The sequence below is a fragment of the Onthophagus taurus genome, chromosome 10, assembly GCF_036711975.1.
Source record: "Onthophagus taurus isolate NC chromosome 10, IU_Otau_3.0, whole genome shotgun sequence".
In the NCBI taxonomy this organism is placed as follows: Eukaryota; Metazoa; Arthropoda; class Insecta; order Coleoptera; family Scarabaeidae; genus Onthophagus; species Onthophagus taurus.
The window spans coordinates 11,110,999-11,132,036 of NC_091975.1; the positions used below are offsets into that span (position 1 = coordinate 11,110,999).

General features: G+C 28.1%; 1 protein-coding gene and 1 long non-coding RNA gene across 7 annotated transcripts in view; both read right to left on the reverse strand.

Moving 5' to 3' along the window:
* Positions 1-439: 439 nt before the first annotated feature.
* LOC111417062 (uncharacterized) lies at positions 440-4,125 on the reverse strand. 5 transcript variants are annotated; one of them, XR_011641666.1, is made up of 7 exons: positions 3,682-4,123; positions 3,420-3,493; positions 3,094-3,281; positions 1,408-1,587; positions 1,038-1,213; positions 742-860; positions 440-603 (listed from the first exon to the last, which is right to left on the reverse strand). It is a non-coding gene; the product is annotated as an uncharacterized lncRNA (long non-coding RNA). The 5 variants fall into 5 exon arrangements; XR_011641665.1 differs by having other exon boundaries at positions 737-860; XR_011641669.1 differs by lacking the exon at positions 1,408-1,587 and having other exon boundaries at positions 737-860; positions 3,682-4,125.
* A 277-nt stretch (positions 4,126-4,402) lies between these two features.
* The window catches only part of LOC111417058 (DnaJ domain-containing protein), a 106,882-nt gene continuing 90,246 nt past the window's right edge, over positions 4,403-21,038 (reverse strand). Inside the window, exons 2-5 of one of the 2 annotated variants that reach the window (XM_071199495.1) lie at positions 18,194-18,427; positions 18,035-18,136; positions 5,578-5,694; positions 4,403-5,525 (exon numbers count right to left, since the gene is read on the reverse strand). In XM_071199495.1, the coding sequence (XP_071055596.1) occupies positions 5,313-5,525; positions 5,578-5,694; positions 18,035-18,136; positions 18,194-18,280 (519 nt within the window). In that variant the 5' untranslated portion in view covers positions 18,281-18,427 and the 3' untranslated portion in view covers positions 4,403-5,312. Of the gene's footprint in view, positions 5,526-5,577; positions 5,695-18,034; positions 18,137-18,193; positions 18,508-21,038 lie in introns of those variants that run through there. The other variant, XM_023049226.2, reaches the window with a different exon arrangement.

Here is a 21,038-nt window from a genome sequence, read left to right on the forward strand (position 1 = left end):
AATGAAATGTTTTTTTGAATCACCCGGTATAATTTTTTCTTAGCCGAGTTTCGAACCATCAGCAATTTAAATAATATCGCCATCTATCGTTCAATTACCGAACTAATCGGAATAATTTTGAAATTGAGGTTGGTTCGAAACTCGGCTAAGGAAAAATTATACCGGGTGATTCAAATAAAAATTGTAATTGAAATAAAATTTTCGCAAAATGAAATGGTTTTTTAAATCACCCGGTATAATTTTTTCTTAGCCGAGTTTCAAACCCTCAATAATTGAAATAAGATCGCCATCTATTATTCAATTACCGAACTAATCGGAATTATATTTTTACTTAGTTTAGTTTCAAACCCGGAATTCCGGGAATTCAAATAAAATGAAGTTAATTAGAAGAATTGTGATAAAGGTGTTGGATTGAATGATATGTAAATAAAAGAAACAGTTTATATTTCAAATAAAATTTATTGTCCTTAAAAATGAGCTCCTAATTACAACCATGTCAAAGGTAGTATCATAAAGTTGTTACCATAATCAAGCCAAGCTCAAGAAATAGTGTATGTAAAGAATTTCTTTAAAATATTTTAATTTCCAATCCTAATAAAATCCCTAAAATTAGAAATATTGGCTATTAATCTAGTTATATTAAAGTACACCGCCATAACTTTAATTTAATAAATACAACAATTTAAGAAAACTAAATAGCACTTTAATTAAATGTGAGTGTATGTTTATTTCTTACCTTACCTATTCCTAATTAGATATAAACAAAAACCATTTTCTTCTGATTAATTGTTATTGACTTTTCAGCATCCATGGTATCCTTAGGTTAATTTTCATTCAAATCTCATCAATAAGCGCCTTTTCTATTCAACAAAATCAAATAAATTTAAGAATTAATAAAACAATGATGACGAACTTCATATGTCAATGCAACCAACTTAAATTTAATTAAAAATCACTAAAATTAAAAAGATAACCTAAAAATTATCGATTTTAATTTTTACCAATTATTTAATTAAAAACGAGTGTTTATTTCTTACCTTGATAAATCCTTTTATTTCGTATTTTCCGTATTATTCCGAAACAAGAATGCTTCTGATTATTGGTTATCGAAGTTAAAAATAGATCTCAACAAAGGTTGGTTTTAATTGATTTTTCATCATCCACGGAATCGTCAGGTTAATTTCCATTCAAATCTCTTCAATACACGCCTTTTCTATTCAATAAAATCAAATAAATTTAAGAATTATTAAAAAATAAATTAATATCAGCTGATATCATAAATGATATTGAACGTCATTTGTCAATGCAACCAACTTAAATTTAATTAAAAATGAAAAATCACTAAATAAAAAAATTACCTCAAAATCTTCGACTTTAATTAATTTTTTAATTGAAAATGCGTCTTACCTTCATAAATCCTTTTATTTCTTATTTTCCGTGTTATTCCAAAACAAAAATACTTTTCTTCCGATTAATAGATACAGGAGTTAACAAAAATCTTGACGAACCTCGATTTTAATAGATTTTCCAGCATTCCTGATATTCTATAGGTGAATTTCCATTAAAATCTCTTCAATAAGTGTATTTCTATTCAACAAAATCAAATAAATATCAGCAGATTTAATAAATGACAATGAACTTCATTTGTCAATGCAACCAACTTAAATTTAATTAAGAATAAAAAATCACTAAAATGATAACCTCAAAATTTTCGATTTTAATTTTTACCGATTTACTAAATTAGGTATAATTGAAGAATAGACATGTCGCTTAAAAATCGCCAATTTTTTTTTTACCGGTGCGAAATCGCTCAAATAAGCCGTTAAAAATAAAAAAAAAGTGCGGAAAAGTGAAAAACCTACCGAAAAATAAGTTTGAAATTTCCATGTGACGTCACGTTTTGTGACGTCACGAACCTTCCTTACGACGTATTTTTCACAACACAATGGTTAAAATTGGTCCGATAAATAATTTGTTCCATATCCACGTGCACAACACGAATAATGTAAGTAAAAAAAATCATTTTCTCAAATTTAATGATAGAATTAACAACTTGTTAGTATTATCGTATTTTCGAGTGGTATACCTGCTCGTGAGGATTAGGTATGGAGAAGGGTGTGGGTCAAATATTGGTATAGTCTTGTTGAAAAAAAAACGTTACATTCGGATCCACCTAATATACTGATTTATTTCAGAATTTTGTGTAGAAATTAAGATTTTGAATTAGATTAATTTACGTTTAAATTAGTGAGAATTTCCCAAATGTCGGATTAGATATGGGGAAGGGTGTGGGTCAAATATTGGTATGGTCTTGTTGAAAAAAAAGCGTTACATTCGGATCTACCTAAATTACTGATTTATTTCCGAATTTTGTGTAGAAATTAGATTTTGAATTAGATTAATTTACGTTTAAATTAGTGAGAATTTCCCAAATGTCGGATTAGATATGGAGAAGGGTGTGGGTCAAATATTGGTATGGTCTTGTTGAAAAAAAAGCGTTACATTCGGATCTACCTAAATTACTGATTTATTTCCGAATTTTGTGTAGAAATTAGATTTTGAGTTAGGTTAATTAACATTTAAACAACTGCAAAATCCCGAAATGTCGGGTCGGGTTCGGAGTAGGGGCAGGGTAAACACACGAGCAGGCAGATGGTTAATAAACGCGTTTTAGCACGTTTTAGTTGTTATGCGTCGAGAACCAAAGATGTTTCACCCGAAAATATGCGTTATAAGACTAAAAAGTTGTTAATTCTTTCATTAAATTTGAGAAAATGATTTATTTTTACTTACATTATTCGTGTTGTGCACGTGGATATGGAACAAATTATTTATCGGCCCAATTTTAACCATTGTGTTGTGAAAAATACGTCGTAAGCATAGTTCGTGACGTCACAAATTGTGACGTCACGTCGAAATTTCAAACTCATTTTTCGGTAAGTTCTTCACTTTTCCGCACTTTCTTTTTATTTTTAACGTGTTTTTTAGGCATTTTTACGACGGTAAAAAAAAAATCATCGATTTTTAAGCGACATGTCTATTCTTCAATTTTTCCCTAAATTATTTAATTAAAAATGGGTGTTTATTTCTTACCTTGATAAATCCTTTCATTTCTTATTTTCCTTATTATTCCGAAAAAAAAATCTTTTCTTTCCCGATTAATGGTTAACGGAGTTAAAAAAAATCTTGAGGAACCTCGGTTTTAATTGATTTTCGAGCATCCATGGTATCCTTAGGTTAATTTTCATTAAAATCTCTTCAACAAACGCCTTTCCATTCAACTAAATACAATAAATTTAAGAATTAATAAGAAAATAAGTTAATACCAGCTGATTTCATAAATGACATTCTTCATTTGTCAATGCAACCAACTTAAATTTAATTTAAAAATAAAATATCACTAATTTTTCTCAACTAACGTTTAATTGATTTTTCAGCATCCATGGCATCTTTAGATTAATTTCCATTAAAATCTCTTCCATACACGCCTTTTCTATTCAATAAAATCAAATAAATTTAAGAATTAATAAAAAATAAATTAATATCAGCTAATTTCATAAATGACATTGAACTTCATTTGTCAATGCAACCAACTTAAATTTAATTTAAAATAAAAAGTCACTGAATGAATTTTAAATTAAAAAAATTAGTAATAAATATTTGTACATATAATTAACTTACCATAACAAATTTAATGGATTAAATTATTCACCCAAGAACATCAACGTTATTTCAAATCGTTTCAATAAACTTGTTAACCTTTAATTATATTCACTCAATTTTATTTCGAATTCGACTCAAAAATTAAGAACCAATTAAAATCGTTTCCTTCGATGGTTGTATTTACGAGGTTTTCAAGAAGATTATCGAAATGATTTTTATATCTTTAGTTACTTCGAATTTTCCGTAATATTCCAAGACGATATTTTTACGTAAATTGATCCGGGGAGTAAAAATCCTTCTTAAATAACTTCTCCAATGTAAACGGAGTTCGCTTCGGCGGGGACAGCATCTTTTGCGATCCCAATCTTCGCTTTTTATCGATTTAATTAGGATTATTATTACGATTGTTGAGATTAAATCCATTTTTAGGTTAAAAACTAATTTGACATAAAGCGATGTGGCGCCATCTTTTTTCTAAGGCACTAAGGTTAGTGGTAAATTAAATTTATTTAAATTTATAATAAAAACAAGAATTTATAATATACATACACAGCTTTAAGTTTGTTATTAATGAATTAATTAATTAATTGGCACTCGGTATGATACTTTTTCTCTCACATAAATTGAATCGATGTAGATGTCGCGTTACAGTAGTATTTAAAAAAACCAATAGATGGCAACATTTTTTGAAATGAAACCCAATTTTTATGAAGATAATTCGGAGGTAATAAAATACAAATTTTTTTGTTTGAAGACGGCTTTATTTTTGTAAACATTTATAAATTCCTTGATATATTTTAACAGATACACGTCGTATTTATCTCTCTACTTAAGGATATACACTGTCAATAAATTAGATCAGGTAAAACATTTATCAAAATACAGTTTATAGTTTTAGCAGCTTACAGAATTTGTCATCGAAAAGTGTACAAGGAATCACATTAAAACATTTTTTTTCATAGATTTCTTTTTGTATATGTAATATGTATATAGACATTTCTGGTTTTGTGCAAATACCCTGAACAAAAGGAGGGATTGGGATAACAACATTCACATTTTTGTTGATAAGCTAAGAGTATTTAGTATTTAATATTTACAAAGTAGTTTTAATTAGAAAGAAATATGAATTAGAAAAAACGGAAAAAAGTTTAAGATACCGTACGAATTTAAGCGTTTATTCCGACCACGACCACCAATGTTTCCGCTTCCGGTACGGAATAAACGTTTAGTCCGTTCAACTTTACTTGGTCGCTTCCTATACATAAAATAATAAACATATTTTATCCACTTCCTATTTATTAATAATCTTATTTTCGCCTATTTTTTAATCTAAAACAACCACGATGTTGAAGTGAGCGGTCAAAATAATTTGACTTGATTTATTTAAAATAAAATTAAATTCTAAGAATAAATGTGGAAATTCAAGGAAGAATTAGTTAATATTTTGATTCGAACCAGGTATTAAAGTTAAAATCGTGAAAGGAATTTAGAAATAAAAAATTAATCTAATAATAAAGAGGTACCATCACAGTTTTGAGGAATGCAACGATTCACATAATTGTTAATCTTATTTCTAAAAATAAATTGAGGTTACGATAATCAAACACGAAAGGGACACAACATTTTTTTTTGCTTTTAATTATAACCCTTTAAATTTCATAATTCCTGAATTTGTTAACAACATCGCTTGCATCTCCACCCCAACCTGAAACACCTTTCCCCCCATAATGTAGGTTAGCCCCCCCTTCAGAAGCTCGTCGATGAGCTGCGCTAACTCCCCCAGCTCCTAAACTAGATGGTCCAGATCCCCCAGTTTCCGGAAGCATCCTATCCTTAGTTTTGGGAGTCGACCAATGCATGGACTAAAATTTAAATCATTAAAATAAAGCTTCTAACAGAAAAGAAAATAATTACTTGATGAACGTGTTCTTTCATCCCCAACCATTGTTTGTAACTAATTGAGATTCCGCTTCCTCTCCATTTATCATAATTATTCCTTCTTTCGGGATCGCATAAAACTTCCTTGGCTTCCTAAAAAAGGAAATAAAATAAAATTCAATAAATCTCTCAAAACTTTTTATTTTTCATGTATTCTTTTGTATGTAATTTCCATACAAAAAGAAAACGTAGTAAAACAGAAGTATCAAATATCAAACGCGAGAAAAACAGATGTAAATTTAATATGACAGGCTCGAAGATTACGCATTCGAATCGCGTTTAACGACGAAAAATTGAAAAAGGAAAGGACCCGATACTCTGAATACAAATTTGTTTGGTGTCTTTTTTTAAAAAATTAATTCAATATTTTTCTATTTACACTTTACAAGGTTTTGGAACACAAATCGAAATCAAAATTTTCAAAGAAGTTAAACATACATAAAGAATGTATCCAAGGAAAAGTAGAATGATTGTTAAATTCAAAAAATCATATCTGCTTTTATTAGAATAATTAATAAAACGATTCGTACTACAATTTAAAGTTTAATTTTGATAGCATACTATTCAGAGGGAAATTAAAATTTCAAGTTAGCAAAAAATTTTATTAACAAACACTGTTCCTGAAGTAATTTAAAAAAAATTTTGTTAACAACATTTTTTGATTAAATCAACAATAAGGATATAACCTCAAAAATATTAGTTTTTGTAGCATCCTATTCAGTGGGAAATTAAAATTTCAAGTTAAAAAAAAATTATGTTAACAAAAATTGTACCTGAAACAATTCTAAACAAACTCTATCAACATTTTTTTTTGATTTAATCAATAATTAAGGAGATAACCTCAAAATAATAATTTTTAAATTTTTGTACATAATTACACTTAGATGCTTAATTAATAGAGATGTAAAAATTTTTTATTAAGACAATTGATTCAGAATCGAAATTGAAACATACATTTAAAACATTTTTTGATAAAAACAATAATTATTGAGATAATTAATTTTGATAACATACTGTTCAGTGGGAAATTAAAATTACAAGTTAGAAAAAAATTGTGTTCACAAAAATTGTTCCTAATACAACTCTAAACAAACTTTATCAACTTTTTTTTTTGATTTAATCAATAATTAAGGAGATAACCTCAAAATAATAATTTTAAAATTTTTATACATAATTACACTTAGATGCTTAATTAATAGAGATGTAAAATTTTTTTATTAAGATAATTGATTCAAAATCGAAATTGAAACAAATTTTATTTAAAACATTTTTTAATAAAAACAATAATTGTTGAGATAATTAATTTTGATGGCATACTATTCAGAGGGAAATTAAAATTTCAAGTTAGAAAAAAATTATGTTAACAAAAATTGTTCCTAAAACAACTCTAAACAAACTTTATCAACATTTTTTTTTGATTTAATCAATAATTAAGGAGATAACCTCAAAATAATAATTTATAAATTTTTATACATAATTACACTTAGATGCTTAATTAATAGAGATGTAAAAATTTTGTATTAAGATAATTGATTCAAAATCGAAAGTGAAACAAATTTTATTTAAAACATTTTTTGATTAAACAAATAATTATCAAGATAATTAATTTTGATGGCATACTATTCAGAGGGAAATTAAAATTTCAAGTTAGCAAAAAATTGTATTAACAAACACTGTTCCTGAAGTAATTCTAAAGAAATTTTGTTAACAACATTTTTTGATTAAATCAACAATAAGGATATAACCTCAAAAATATAAATTTTTGTAGCATACTATTCAGTGGGAAATTAAAATTTCAAGTTAGAAAAAAATTGTGTTATCAAAAATTGTTCCTAAAACAACTCTAAACAAACTTTATCAACATTTTTTTTTAATTCAATCAATAATTAAGGAGATAACCTCAAAATAATAATTTTTAAATTTATATACATAATTACACTTAGATGCTTAATTAATGGAGATGTAAAAATTTTTTATTAAGATAATTGATTCAAAATCGAAATTGAAACAAATTTTATTTAAAACATTTTTTGATAAAAACAATAATTATCGAGATAATTAATTTAGATAGCATACTATTCAGAGGAAAATTAAAATTTCAAGTTAGCAAAAATTTTTATTAACAAACACTGTTCCTGAAGTAATTCTAAAGAAATTTTGTTAACAACATTTTTTGATTAAATCAACAATAAGAATATAACCTCAAAAATATTAATTTTTGTAGCATATTGTTCAGTGGGAAATTAAAATTTCAAGTTAGAAAAAAATTATGTTAACAAAAATTGTTCCTGAAACAATTCTAAACAAACTTTGTCAACATTTTTTTTTGATTTAATTAATAATTAAGGAGATAACCTCAAAATAATAATTTATGAATTTTTATACATAATTACACTTAGATGCTTAATTAATGGAGATGTAAAAAATTTTTATTAAGATAATTGATTCAAAATCGAAATTGAAACAAATTTTATTTAAAACATTTTTTGATTAAACCAATAATTATCAAGATAATTAATTTAGATAGCATACTATTCAGAGGGAAATTAAAATTTCAAGTTAGCAAAAAATTTTATTAACAAACACTGTTCCTGAAGTAATTTTAAAGAAATTTTGTTAACAACACTTTTTGATTAAATCAACAATAAGGATATAACCTCAAAAATATTAATTTTTGTGGCATACTATTCAGTGGGAAATTAAAATTTCAAGTTAGAAAAAAATTATGTTAACAAAAATTGTTCCTAAAACAACTCTAAACAAACTTTATCAACATTTTTTTTGATTTAATCAATAATTAAGGAGATAACCTCAAAATAATAATTTATAAATTTTTATACATAATTACACTTAGATGCTTAATTAATAGAGATGTAAAAATTTTGTATTAAGATAATTGATTCAAAATCGAAAGTGAAACAAATTTTATTTAAAACATTTTTTGATTAAACCAATAATTATCAAGATAATTAATTTTGATGGCATACTATTCAGAGGGAAATTAAAATTTCAAGTTAGAAAAAAATTATGTTAACAAAAATTGTTCCTAAAACAACTCTAAACAAACTTTATCAACATTTTTTTTTGATTCAATCAATAATTAAGGAGATAACCTCAAAATAATAATTTTAAAATTTTTATACATAATTACACTTAGATGCTTAATTAATAGAGATGTAAAAATTTTTTATTAAGATAATTGATTCAAAATCAAAATTGAAACAAATTTTATTTAAAACATTTTTTGATAAAAACAATAATTATCGAGATAATTAATTTTGAAAGCATACTATTCAGAGGGAAATTAAAATTTCAAGTTAGCAAAAAATTTTATTAACAAACACTGTTCCTGAAGTAATTCTAAACAAATTTAGTTAACAACATTTTTTGATTAAATCAACAATAAGGATATAACCTCAAAAATATTAATTTTTGTAGCATCCTATTCAGTGGGAAATTAAAATTTCAAGTTAGAAAAAAATTATGTTAACAAAAATTGTTCCTAAAACAACTCTAAACAAACTTTATCAACATTTTTTTTTGATTCAATCAATAATTAAGGAGATAACCTCAAAATAATAATTTTTAAATTTATATACATAATTACACTTAGATGCTTAATTAATAGAGATGTAAAAATTTTTTATTAAGATAATTGATTCAAAATCAAAATTGAAACAAATTTTATTTAAATCATTTTTTGATAAAAATAATAATTATCGAGATAATTAATTTAGATAGCATACTATTCAGAGGGAAATTAAAATTTCAAGTTAGCAAAAAATTTTATTAACAAACACTGTTCCTGAAGTAATTCTAAAGAAATTTTGCTAACAACATTTTTTGATTAAATCAACAATAAGAATATAACCTCAAAAATATTAATTTTTGTAGCATATTGTTCAGTGGGAAATTAAAATTTCAAGTTAGAAAAAAATTATGTTAACAAAAATTGTTCCTGAAACAATTCTAAACAAACTTTGTCAAAATTTTTTTTTGATTTAATTAATAATTAAGGAGATAACCTCAAAATAATAATTTATGAATTTTTATACATAATTACACTTAGATGCTTAATTAATAGAGATGTAAAAATTTTGTATTAAGATAATTTATTCAAAATCGAAAGTGAAACAAATTTTATTTAAAACATTTTTTGATTAAACCAATAATTATCGAGATAATTAATTTTGATGGCATACTATTCAGAGGGAAATTAAAATTTCAAGTTAGCAAAAAATTTTATTAACAAACACTGTTCCTGAAGTAATTTTAAAGAAATTTTGTTAACAACATTTTTTGATTAAATCAACAATAAGGATATAACCTCAAAAATATTAATTTTTGTAGCATACTGTTCAGTGGGAAATTAAAATTTCAAGTTAGAAAAAAAATTGTGTTAACAAAAATTGTTCCTGATACAATTCTAAACAAACTTTATCAACATTTTTTTTTGATTTAATCAATAATTAAGGAGATAACCTCAAGATAATAATTTTTTAATTTTTATACATAATTACACTTAGATGCTTAATTAATAGAGATGTAAAAATTTTTTATTAAGATAATTGATTCAAAATCGAAATTGAAACAAATTTTATTTAAATCATTTTTTGATAAAAACAATAATTATCGAGATAATTAATTTTGATAGCATACTATTCAGAGGGAAATTAAAATTTCAAGTTAGCAAAAAATTGTATTAACAAACACTGTTCCTGAAGTAATTCTAAAGAAATTTTGTTAACAACATTTTTTGATTAAATCAACAATAAGGATATAACATAACCTCAAAAATATTAATTTTTGTAGCATACTGTTCAGTGGGAAATTAAAATTCAATAATTCAATATTAAAAATAATTAAATAAAATTAATTCAATATTTTTCTATTTACAACTTTACAAGGTTTTGGAACACAAATCGAAATCAAAATTTTCAAAGAAGTTAAACATAAAGAATGTATGAAACGATACATTCAGATAAAATATATCTGCTTTTATTATAATAATTAATAAAACGATTCATACTGCAATTTAAAGCTAAAAACATCTTCTTTAAAATGATGTATTAATAATTATATGTTTGATGTATAAATTTTGGAGGGAAACGGCTTTGAAGTAATTGTTGTAAAAATAGTGTTGATTTGCAAACTAAATTTCATACAAGAAAATTATATCGACTTTAATCACAATTAAAGCTTTAAACGTTATATTTAAATTAAAGTGTTAACAATTATATGTATACTTGATGTGTAAACTTTAAACAAAAACATTTTTCAAGAAATAGTTGTAATAAGCGGTTGGGATAACGAGCTAAATTAAAATCATATCCTGTATAAAATTTGTTCTAAGATACTCAAAAAAATGTATTCTTTCACATTATCGCATAAAAAATTGGGGTGGCCATTTGAAAAAATGTTGCTCCCTTTGACCCCGAAAACGTACGCCGCTGTAAAAAAAATTTAGACATAGGAAAGGACGACAAATTTATTGTAGTCTTTGACACCTGAAAGGATTCTTTCAAAAAGAAACTCGTTTTGAAGATATTTCAGGTGTTCCAGACTTTTTATTGACCCTGTATTATATGGGAAAATATATACATATATAAAGAAGATATATAAAGAGTTTTTTAACAATGAGAATTTCTTTTGCCAAAAAAGATCTAACAGGTAAACGCGCGCGTTCTTAAAAACTTTTTCCAAGAATGTTATTATTTCTTGTATTTAAAAAATAATAATATTTATTTCAATGAATTTAATGTTCATACTTAGTGTCTGGAAGAGTTAAAATACCTTTTTATTAAAAAAAATTGTTCGTAATAATGTTTCAATAATACAGTGAAAATGTTAAAAAATGAAATTTTGCACGAAACACATTCGACCATGTTGTCCAATGCTTCGAAATTTAAACAGCAAGTTTACACCAGCTTGTTGAGAGATACTTCATGCATCTATAGCATTTGTAATAAAAGGTTTGGATTTGCCCGAATCATATTTAAAAGTCAATGATAACAGTACGGTCTGTTATCATAATCGGTATCTGTTAAGGCCTAATGTAAAACAATGTGGGGGAGATATTATTCTGTTGAGGAATCTTGTGGACAATTGTTTTCGGTGTTCCCAGATTATTGTGGGAGCACATTGCGCAGCTATGTGATTTACGAATTCATAGAGATGTCTGAATGGCAGAAAAGAAACCACTAACATTTAAACGTCAAAAATGTTTCTGACAAAGATTGCAAAGCCTACTAAGATTTTTTCATTAAAAATTCATTCCAACTGTTGATTAACAACCCTACAACTTAACAGTTAGTGGTTGCTTAATTTTTTTTTCTCAGAAATTATTAAATTGTACCCTATTATGAGTTAAACATATTTCCCAAATTTCATTTTCCTAGCGTTTATGGTTTTTGAGATACACTCAGTATAATAAGTAAAACAGATTCCAAATATTTTGCCTCGGCTACGATTATATGCCAAGATCATGAGGGATTGTCTTTGAAGAGTGTGATATAGAATGGCCAAAATTGTCTAAAATTAATATTTACAAGCTATAATAGGTAAAATAGTTTTCAAATATTCTGCCTCGACCGCAAACGACCTCGGCTACGATTATATGCCAAAATCATAAAGGATTGTCTTTGATGAGTGTGATATATGATGGCCAAGATTGTCTAAAATTAATATTTGGAAGATATAATAAGTAAAACTGGTTTCAAACATTCTGCCTCGGCCGCAAGCTACCTCGGCTATGATTATATGCCAAAATCATGAAGGATTGTCTTTGATGAGTGTGATATATGATGGCCAAGATTGTCTAAAATTAATATTTGGGAGATATAATAAGTAAAACTGGTTTCTAAAATTCTGCCTCGGCCGCAAGCGACCTCGGCTAGGATTATATGCCAAGATCATGAAGAATTGTCTTTGATGAGTGTGATATATGATGGCCAAGATTGTCTAAAATTAATATTTACAAGATATAATATGTAAAACTGGTTTTAAATATTCTGCCTCGGCCGCAAACGAGCTCGACTACGATTATATGCCAACATCATAAAGGATTATCTTTACTGAGTGTGATATATGAAGGCCAAGATTGTCTAAAATTAGTATTTACAAGATATAATAAGTAAAACAGATTCCAAATATTCTGCCTCGGCCGCAAGCGACCTCGGCTACGATTATATACCAATATCATGAAGGATTGTCTTTGATGAGATTGATAAATGATGGTCAAAATTGTTTAAAATTAATATTTACAAGATATAATATGTAAAACTGGTTTTAAATATTCTGCCTCGGTCGCAAGTGACCTCAGTTACGATTATATGCCAAGATTATGAAGGATTGTCTTTGATGAGGGTGATATATGATGGCAAAGATTGTCTAAAATTAATATTTAAAAGATATAATAAGTAAAACTGGTTATAAACATTCTGCTTTCGCCGCAAGCGACCTCGGCTACGATTATATACCAAGATCATGAAGGATTGTCTTTGATGAGTGTGATATATGATGGCCAAGATTGTCTAAAATTAATATTTGGAAGATATAATAAGTAAAACTGGTTTCAAACATTCTGCCTCGGCCGCAAGCGACCTCGGCTATGATTATATGCCAAAATCATGAAGGATTGTATTTGATGAATGTGATATATGAAGGCCAAGATTGTCTAAAATTAATATTTACAAGATATAATAAGTAAAACAGATTCCAAATATTCTGCCTCGGCCGCAAGCGACCTCGGCTATGATTATATACCAAGATCATGAAGGATTGTCTTTGATGAGAGTGATATATGATGGTCAAAATTGTCTAAAATTAATATTTACAAGATATAATAAATAAAACTGGTTTCAAATATTCTGCCTCAGCCGTAAGTCCTCGGCTACGATTATATGCCAAAATCATGAAGGATTGTTTTTGATAAATGTGATATATAATGGCTAAGATTGTCTAAAATTAATATTTAGAAGATATAATAAATAAAACTGGTTTCAAATATTCTGCCTAGGCCGCAAACGAGCTCGACTACGATTATATGACAACATCATAAAGGATTATCTTTACTGAGTGTGATATATGAAGGCCAAGATTGTCTAAAATTAGTATTTACAAGATATAATAAGTAAAACAGATTCCAAATATTCTGCCTCGGCCGCGAACGACCTCGGCTACAATTATATGCCAAGATCATGAAGGATTGTCTTTGATGAGGGTGATATATGATGGCCAAGATTGTCTAAAATAAATATTTACAAGATATAATATGTAAAACTGGTTTTAAATATTCTGCCTCAGCCGTAAGTGACCTCGGCTACGATTATATGCCAAGATCATGATGGATTGACTTTGATGAGTGTGATATATCATGGCCAAGATTGTCTAAAATTAATATTTACAAGATATAATATGTAAAACTGGTTTTAAATATTCTGCCTCGGCAGCAAACGAGCTCAACTACGATTATATGCCAACATCATAAAGGATTATCTTTACTGAGTGTGATATATGAAGGCCAAGATTGTCTAAAATTAATATTTACAAGATATAATAAGTAAAACAGATTCCAAATATTCTGCCTCGGCCGCAAGCGACCTTGGCTACGATTATATGCCAAGATCATGAAGGATTGTCTTTGAAGAGTGTGATATATGAAGGCCAAGATTGTCTAAAATTAATATTTAGAAGATATAATAAATAAAACTGGTTTCAAATATTCTGCCTCGGCCGCAAACGAGCTCGACTACGATTATATGACAACATCATAAAGGATTATCTTTACTGAGTGTGATATATGAAGGCCAAGATTGTCTAAAATTAATATTTACAAGATATAATAAGTAAAACAGATTCCAAATAATCTGCCTCGGCCGCAAGCGACTTCGGCTACGATTATATGCTAAGATCATGAAGGATTATCTTTGAAGAGTGTGATATAGGATGGCCAAAATTGTCTAAAATTAATATTTACAAGATATAATATGTAAAACTGGTTTTAAATATTCTGCCTCGGCAGCAAACGAGCTCAACTACGATTATATGCCAACATCATAAAGGATTATCTTTACTGAGTGTGATATATGAAGGCCAAGATTGTCTAAAATTAATATTTACAAGATATAATAAGTAAAACAGATTCCAAATAATCTGCCTCGGCCGCAAGCGACCTTGGCTACGATTATATGCCAAGATCATGAAGGATTGTCTTTGAAGAGTGTGATATATGAAGGCCAAGATTGTCTAAAATTAATATTTAGAAGATATAATAAGTAAAACTGGTTTCAAACATTCTGCCTCGGCCGCAAGCGACCTCGGCTACGATTATATGCCAAGATCATGAAGGATTGTCTTTGATGAGAGTGATATATGATGGTCAAAATTATCTAAAATTAATATTTACAAGATATAATATGTAAAACTGGTTTTAAATATTCTGCCTCGGCCGCAAGTGACCTCGGCTACGATTATATGCCAAGATCATGAAGGATTGTCTTTGATGAGAGTGATATATGATGGTCAAAATTATCTAAAATTAATATTTACAAGATATAATATGTAAAACTGGTTTTAAATATTCTGCCTCGGCCGCAAGTGACCTCGGCTACGATTATATGCCAAGATCATGAAGGATTGTCTTTGATGAGAGTGATATATGATGGTCAAAATTATCTAAAATTAATATTTACAAGATATAATATGTAAAACTGGTTTTAAATATTCTGCCTCGGCCGCAAGTGACCTCGGCTACGATTATATGCCAAGATCATGAAGGATTGTCTTTGATGAGAGTGATATATGATGGTCAAAATTATCTAAAATTAATATTTACAAGATATAATATGTAAAACTGGTTTTAAATATTCTGCCTCGGCAGCAAACGAGCTCAACTACGATTATATGCCAACATCATAAAGGATTATCTTTACTGAGTGTGATATATGAAGGCCAAGATTGTCTAAAATTAATATTTACAAGATATAATAAGTAAAACAGATTCCAAATAATCTGCCTCGGCCGCAAGCGACCTTGGCTACGATTATATGCCAAGATCATGAAGGATTGTCTTTGAAGAGTGTGATATATGAAGGCCAAGATTGTCTAAAATTAATATTTAGAAGATATAATAAGTAAAACTGGTTTCAAACATTCTGCCTCGGCCGCAAGCGAAGTCGGCTACGATTATATGCCAAGATCATGAAGGATTGTCTTTGATGAGAGTGATATATGATGGTCAAAATTATCTAAAATTAATATTTACAAGATATAATATGTAAAACTGGTTTTAAATATTCTGCCTCGGCCGCAAGTGACCTCGGCTACGATTATATGCCAAGATCATGAAGGATTGTCTTTGATGAGAGTGATATATGATGGTCAAAATTATCTAAAATTAATATTTACAAGATATAATATGTAAAACTGGTTTTAAATATTCTGCCTCGGCCGCAAGTGACCTCGGCTACGATTATATGCCAAGATCATGAAGGATTGTCTTTGATGAGAGTGATATATGATGGTCAAAATTATCTAAAATTAATATTTACAAGATATAATATGTAAAACTGGTTTTAAATATTCTGCCTCGGCAGCAAACGAGCTCAACTACGATTATATGCCAACATCATAAAGGATTATCTTTACTGAGTGTGATATATGAAGGCCAAGATTGTCTAAAATTAATATTTACAAGATATAATAAGTAAAACAGATTCCAAATAATCTGCCTCGGCCGCAAGCGACCTTGGCTACGATTATATGCCAAGATCATGAAGGATTGTCTTTGAAGAGTGTGATATATGAAGGCCAAGATTGTCTAAAATTAATATTTAGAAGATATAATAAGTAAAACTGGTTTCAAACATTCTGCCTCGGCCGCAAGCGACCTCGGCTACGATTATATGCCAAGATCATGAAGGATTGTCTTTGATGAGAGTGATATATGATGGTCAAAATTATCTAAAATTAATATTTACAAGATATAATATGTAAAACTGGTTTTAAATATTCTGCCTCGGCCGCAAGTGACCTCGGCTACGATTATATGCCAAGATCATGAAGGATTGTCTTTGATGAGTATGATATATGATGGCCAAGATTGTCTAAAATTAATACTTAGAAGATATAATAAATAAAACTGGTTTCAAATATTCTGCCTCGGCCGTAAGCGACCTCGGCTACGATTATATGCCAAGATCATGAAGGTTTGTCTTTGATGAGAGTGATATATGATGGTCAAAATTATCTAAAATTAATATTTACAAGATATAATATGTAAAACTGGTTTTAAATATTCTGCCTCGGCCGCAAGCGACCTCGGCTACGATTATATGCCAAGATCATGAAGGATTGTCTTTGATGAGTATGATATATGATGGCCAAGATTGTCTAAAATTAATATTTAGAAGATATAATAAATAAAACTGGTTTCAAATATTCTGCCTCGGCTGCAAATGACCTCGGCTACAATTATATGCCAAGATCATGAAGGATTGTCTTTGATGAGGGTGATATATGATGACTAAAATTGTCTAAAATTAATATTTACAAGATATAATAAGTAAAAATTGTGGTAAAAAATATATAAGTGTAAAATTGTAGCAAAATGTATGTAATTGAAAGTACAAATAGGGTCAAAACGTACCCTATTATGAGTTAAACATATTCCCCAAATTCCCAAATTTGCTGGGTCTTCCTAGGAATTACGTACGTGGGCAGGCTGTGAGCAAGAAGTTTGTTAATGTTAGCTATTGTGATATTGCCGATTTCCACATGTTGTTCATCACAATCTTGAGTATTTGGTTAAATTACTGCTCTAACCTTTATTGTAAAACCCCTACCATGACTCATTGCTCTTCGAATTGAACGTTTTCATTGACTTAATCAATCCAGCGTCTTATATTTTTTATATAGCAACTTTTGGGGAAGAAAAGTGATGATAATGATGGATGAAATGGCGAGGTGATGGCAAAGTAATGCATCGACTTATTTTGATTTTGGAAGTTTTTGATACATTCCGATAACATCATTGATCTTGAAATTGGAGGAATAAAATCAAAACAGAGATGAGAAGAAGATTCGAATATTAAAAAATTAATATTGGAAAAGAAAATACTTAAAAGTAGATTTATTTCGACTCAACATTTCTAAATTGACGTTATTAAATATGGAATGGACAAAGAAAGAAAGTGTTAGAAAGAAATAATAATGATATACAAAGCGATAGCCCCTGGACCTGTAAATGGCAAACGCGTTGACCTGTTACATTTTCGATCGATACTCGTCCAGGATATATTACATTTATAGTGGGCGACGAATCAAGGAATCTAACCAAAGACACGTTTTCCGGTCGGTTAAACATCAACTAAAACTAGGTCATCGTTAACAAAATTAATTTTTATTACCAAAAAAAAATAAAAAGCATTTTTACCTTTAGCAGTTGGAATTTAGCCTCAGCCTCTTTATCGCCTTTGTTTTTATCTGGGTGTAATTGAAGAGCTTTGATTTTGTACTCAGCTTGGATTTGCTCCACCTATAACAATAATGAAATAGCTTATAAATTTGTTTAAATTAATTCAAATTAATTTACCGTTGAATCTTCACTACAACCCATAATCCCATAGTAATCTTCTTTCTCACTCTTTTTATAATTAATAATACTATCAATTCCACTCATTTTTTATTTTCTTATTTTACCTCTTCAACTTTGTACTTCTCGTGTGCTGGTCGATGAAACACTGTCGGTTTTTCCGGATAAGAGGGAAACGAGCCGGGGAAAACCAGTGACACTTCACCGTTTCAAATTTTCCATGAAAAAATTAATCTGAAAAAATTACTCTTTCTCAAACGAACGTTATAGTTAAACTAGACTAAAGGCGAAAGAGAGTTGGTTAAAATAAGTGAAAGTGAAAAATTTACGTAAAACTCGTCTTGGACAGATATGTGAGGTGTCCCTGGAAACGAAAACGTTCCTGCGCAGTACGCAGCAGGAATTAATCGCGTTTCGAAACGAAACAACAAAAAAAAAACGAGATTTAAACTATTATAATGCAATAATGTCTGATTGTTGCGTCGAAATTAATTATGAATGAGGCGACCTTTAAGTTATTATTTTGAATTCTTGAAATAGAATACAATGATTAAAACAAACAATTATTTTATTATTTTCTTAAATAGGAATGGCGCCACGTTCAAATATGAATAATAATGAACCTAAAATAGGTAAAAAGTAATAAAAACTTATTTAAATGGTAAGTTTTGACCTATTAAAAATTCTTTCTGTTTCTTTTTTAATTTATTCAAGAGTGTTTGTGATTAAAGTTATTAAAACTAAATTGTGAAAAATCGAATCGTTGGAAAATCTTTATGAAAATTGTACCAATTATAAATTATGAAAGTATGAACTTTTCAATAAACCTATCCGTTTTGAAGTATCACTTTTAGTTCTTGAAAAATAGCCATTTAAATTTGATCGAAATTTCTAATCATTTTTACAATGTTAAATCTTTTTATGTTATCTTTTAATGTTATCTTCATTGATTATTAATGACAGTATGATCTTTTCAAGGAAACAATCCGTTTTGAAGTAAAAAAAAAGTAGCTGTTTTAAATTCCTCGAAATTTCTATCAACTTTTGCAACTTTAATTTTTTTTCATAAATTTGTGAATCATTTTTTTAATAGTTCAGGTGGTTTTCGCACTTTCCCACACTCACTTCCTCTTCCGTCATTTCCTCTTCTTCTTCTCCAGTCACTATCCGTTCTTCAGTATCACTTTCCTTCTCTCCTCCAAATTTTGTTATGAGTCCGTATAATTTAGTTTCAATAATCAGAAGCTGTGACGAGTTTGACATTTGTGGAAATCATATCTGATGCTTCCGCAGTTTCATAAATACATAATGATGCAGAAATAGTATATTACAGTACAAGTGAGGAAACTATGATTTTTCATTAACGCGTAATGTCGGATTTCGGAAAGACATTATAACTGAAAAAATTTAATTATTAAATCTAACCGTATTTAAAATCCACGTTAAAAATTTAGTATCTGTCATTTTGAGACATTCAAAACGTCTTTGAAAGTGATTGATTTATTTGCGCACTTGCTTGCCAGATGTCTTTTCCCTTCGAAAAGAAGTGGATCCAATGTTCGACAGGACCATCTAATTCTTTCTATTCTCGAAACGGGTACTAAGAAGAATCTGGTAAAAGGGAATGTGACGCGGTCAACAACATCGTAATTAATTCCTTTTTAATCTTTTTTGAGGGGATTTTAATCAAAATGATTTCGACTTGGCCAAAACATTTGTAGGAATTTCCGTTTTGTCATCTCAATTTTTTTAAATTTTTTTATACCAATAGTGTCCACTAACTTTTGATCAAGATCGACTTTTTATATAAATGTCTTGCCAAGATCGACCGAAAGATATAGATATTTCAGATTCATGATTTTCTTGGCGATCGACGTTATGGCCACCACTGATTTAGAACTAATAAGAGTAATAAGTAAAAAATGGTAATAATTGAGTTTAATCCTTTTATGGATCTAATCTTTATGGTCCATTACTAAGGTTTTATGTATAAAAAGTATTTCCTCATCGCTTTTAGTTTTTGAGTTATCATTGAGTTAATTTTCGAAAATCAACAATTTTGATGTTTAATCGATTTAGAGCTTATAAATAAAAAATGGTAATAATTGGGTTCAATCTTGTTATGGATCTAGTCTTTATGGCCCATTACTAAGTTTTTATGTATAAAAAGTATTTCCCTATCGCTATTAGTTTTTGAGTTATCATTGAGTTAATTTTCGAAAATCAACAATTTTGATGTTTAATCGATTTAGAGCTTATAAATAAAAAATGGTAATAATTGGGTTCAATCTTGTTATGGATCTAGTCTTTATGGCCCATTACTAAGTTTTTATGTATAAAAAGTATTTCCCTATCGCTTTTAGTTTTTGAGTTATCATTGAGTTAATTTTCGAAAATCAACAATTTTGATGTTTAATCGGTTTAGAGCTTATAAATAAAACATGGTAATAATTGGGTTCAATCTTGTTATGGATTTAGTCTTTATGGCCCATTACTAAGATTTTATGTATAAAAAGTAATTCCCCATCGCCTTTAGTCTTTCAGTTATAATTGAGTTAATTTTCGAAAATCAACAATTTTGATGTTTAATCGATTTAAAGCTTATAAATAAAAAATGGTAATAATTGGGTTCAATCTTGTTATGGATTTAGTCGTTATGGTCCATTACTAAGGTTTTATGTATAAAAAGTATTTCCCGATCGCTTTTAGTTATTGAGTTATGATTCAGTTAATTTTCGAAAATCAACAATTTTGATGTTTAATCGATTTAGAGCTTATAAATAAAAAATGGTAATAATTGGGTTCAATCTTGTTATGGATCTAGTCTTTATGGCCCATTACTAAG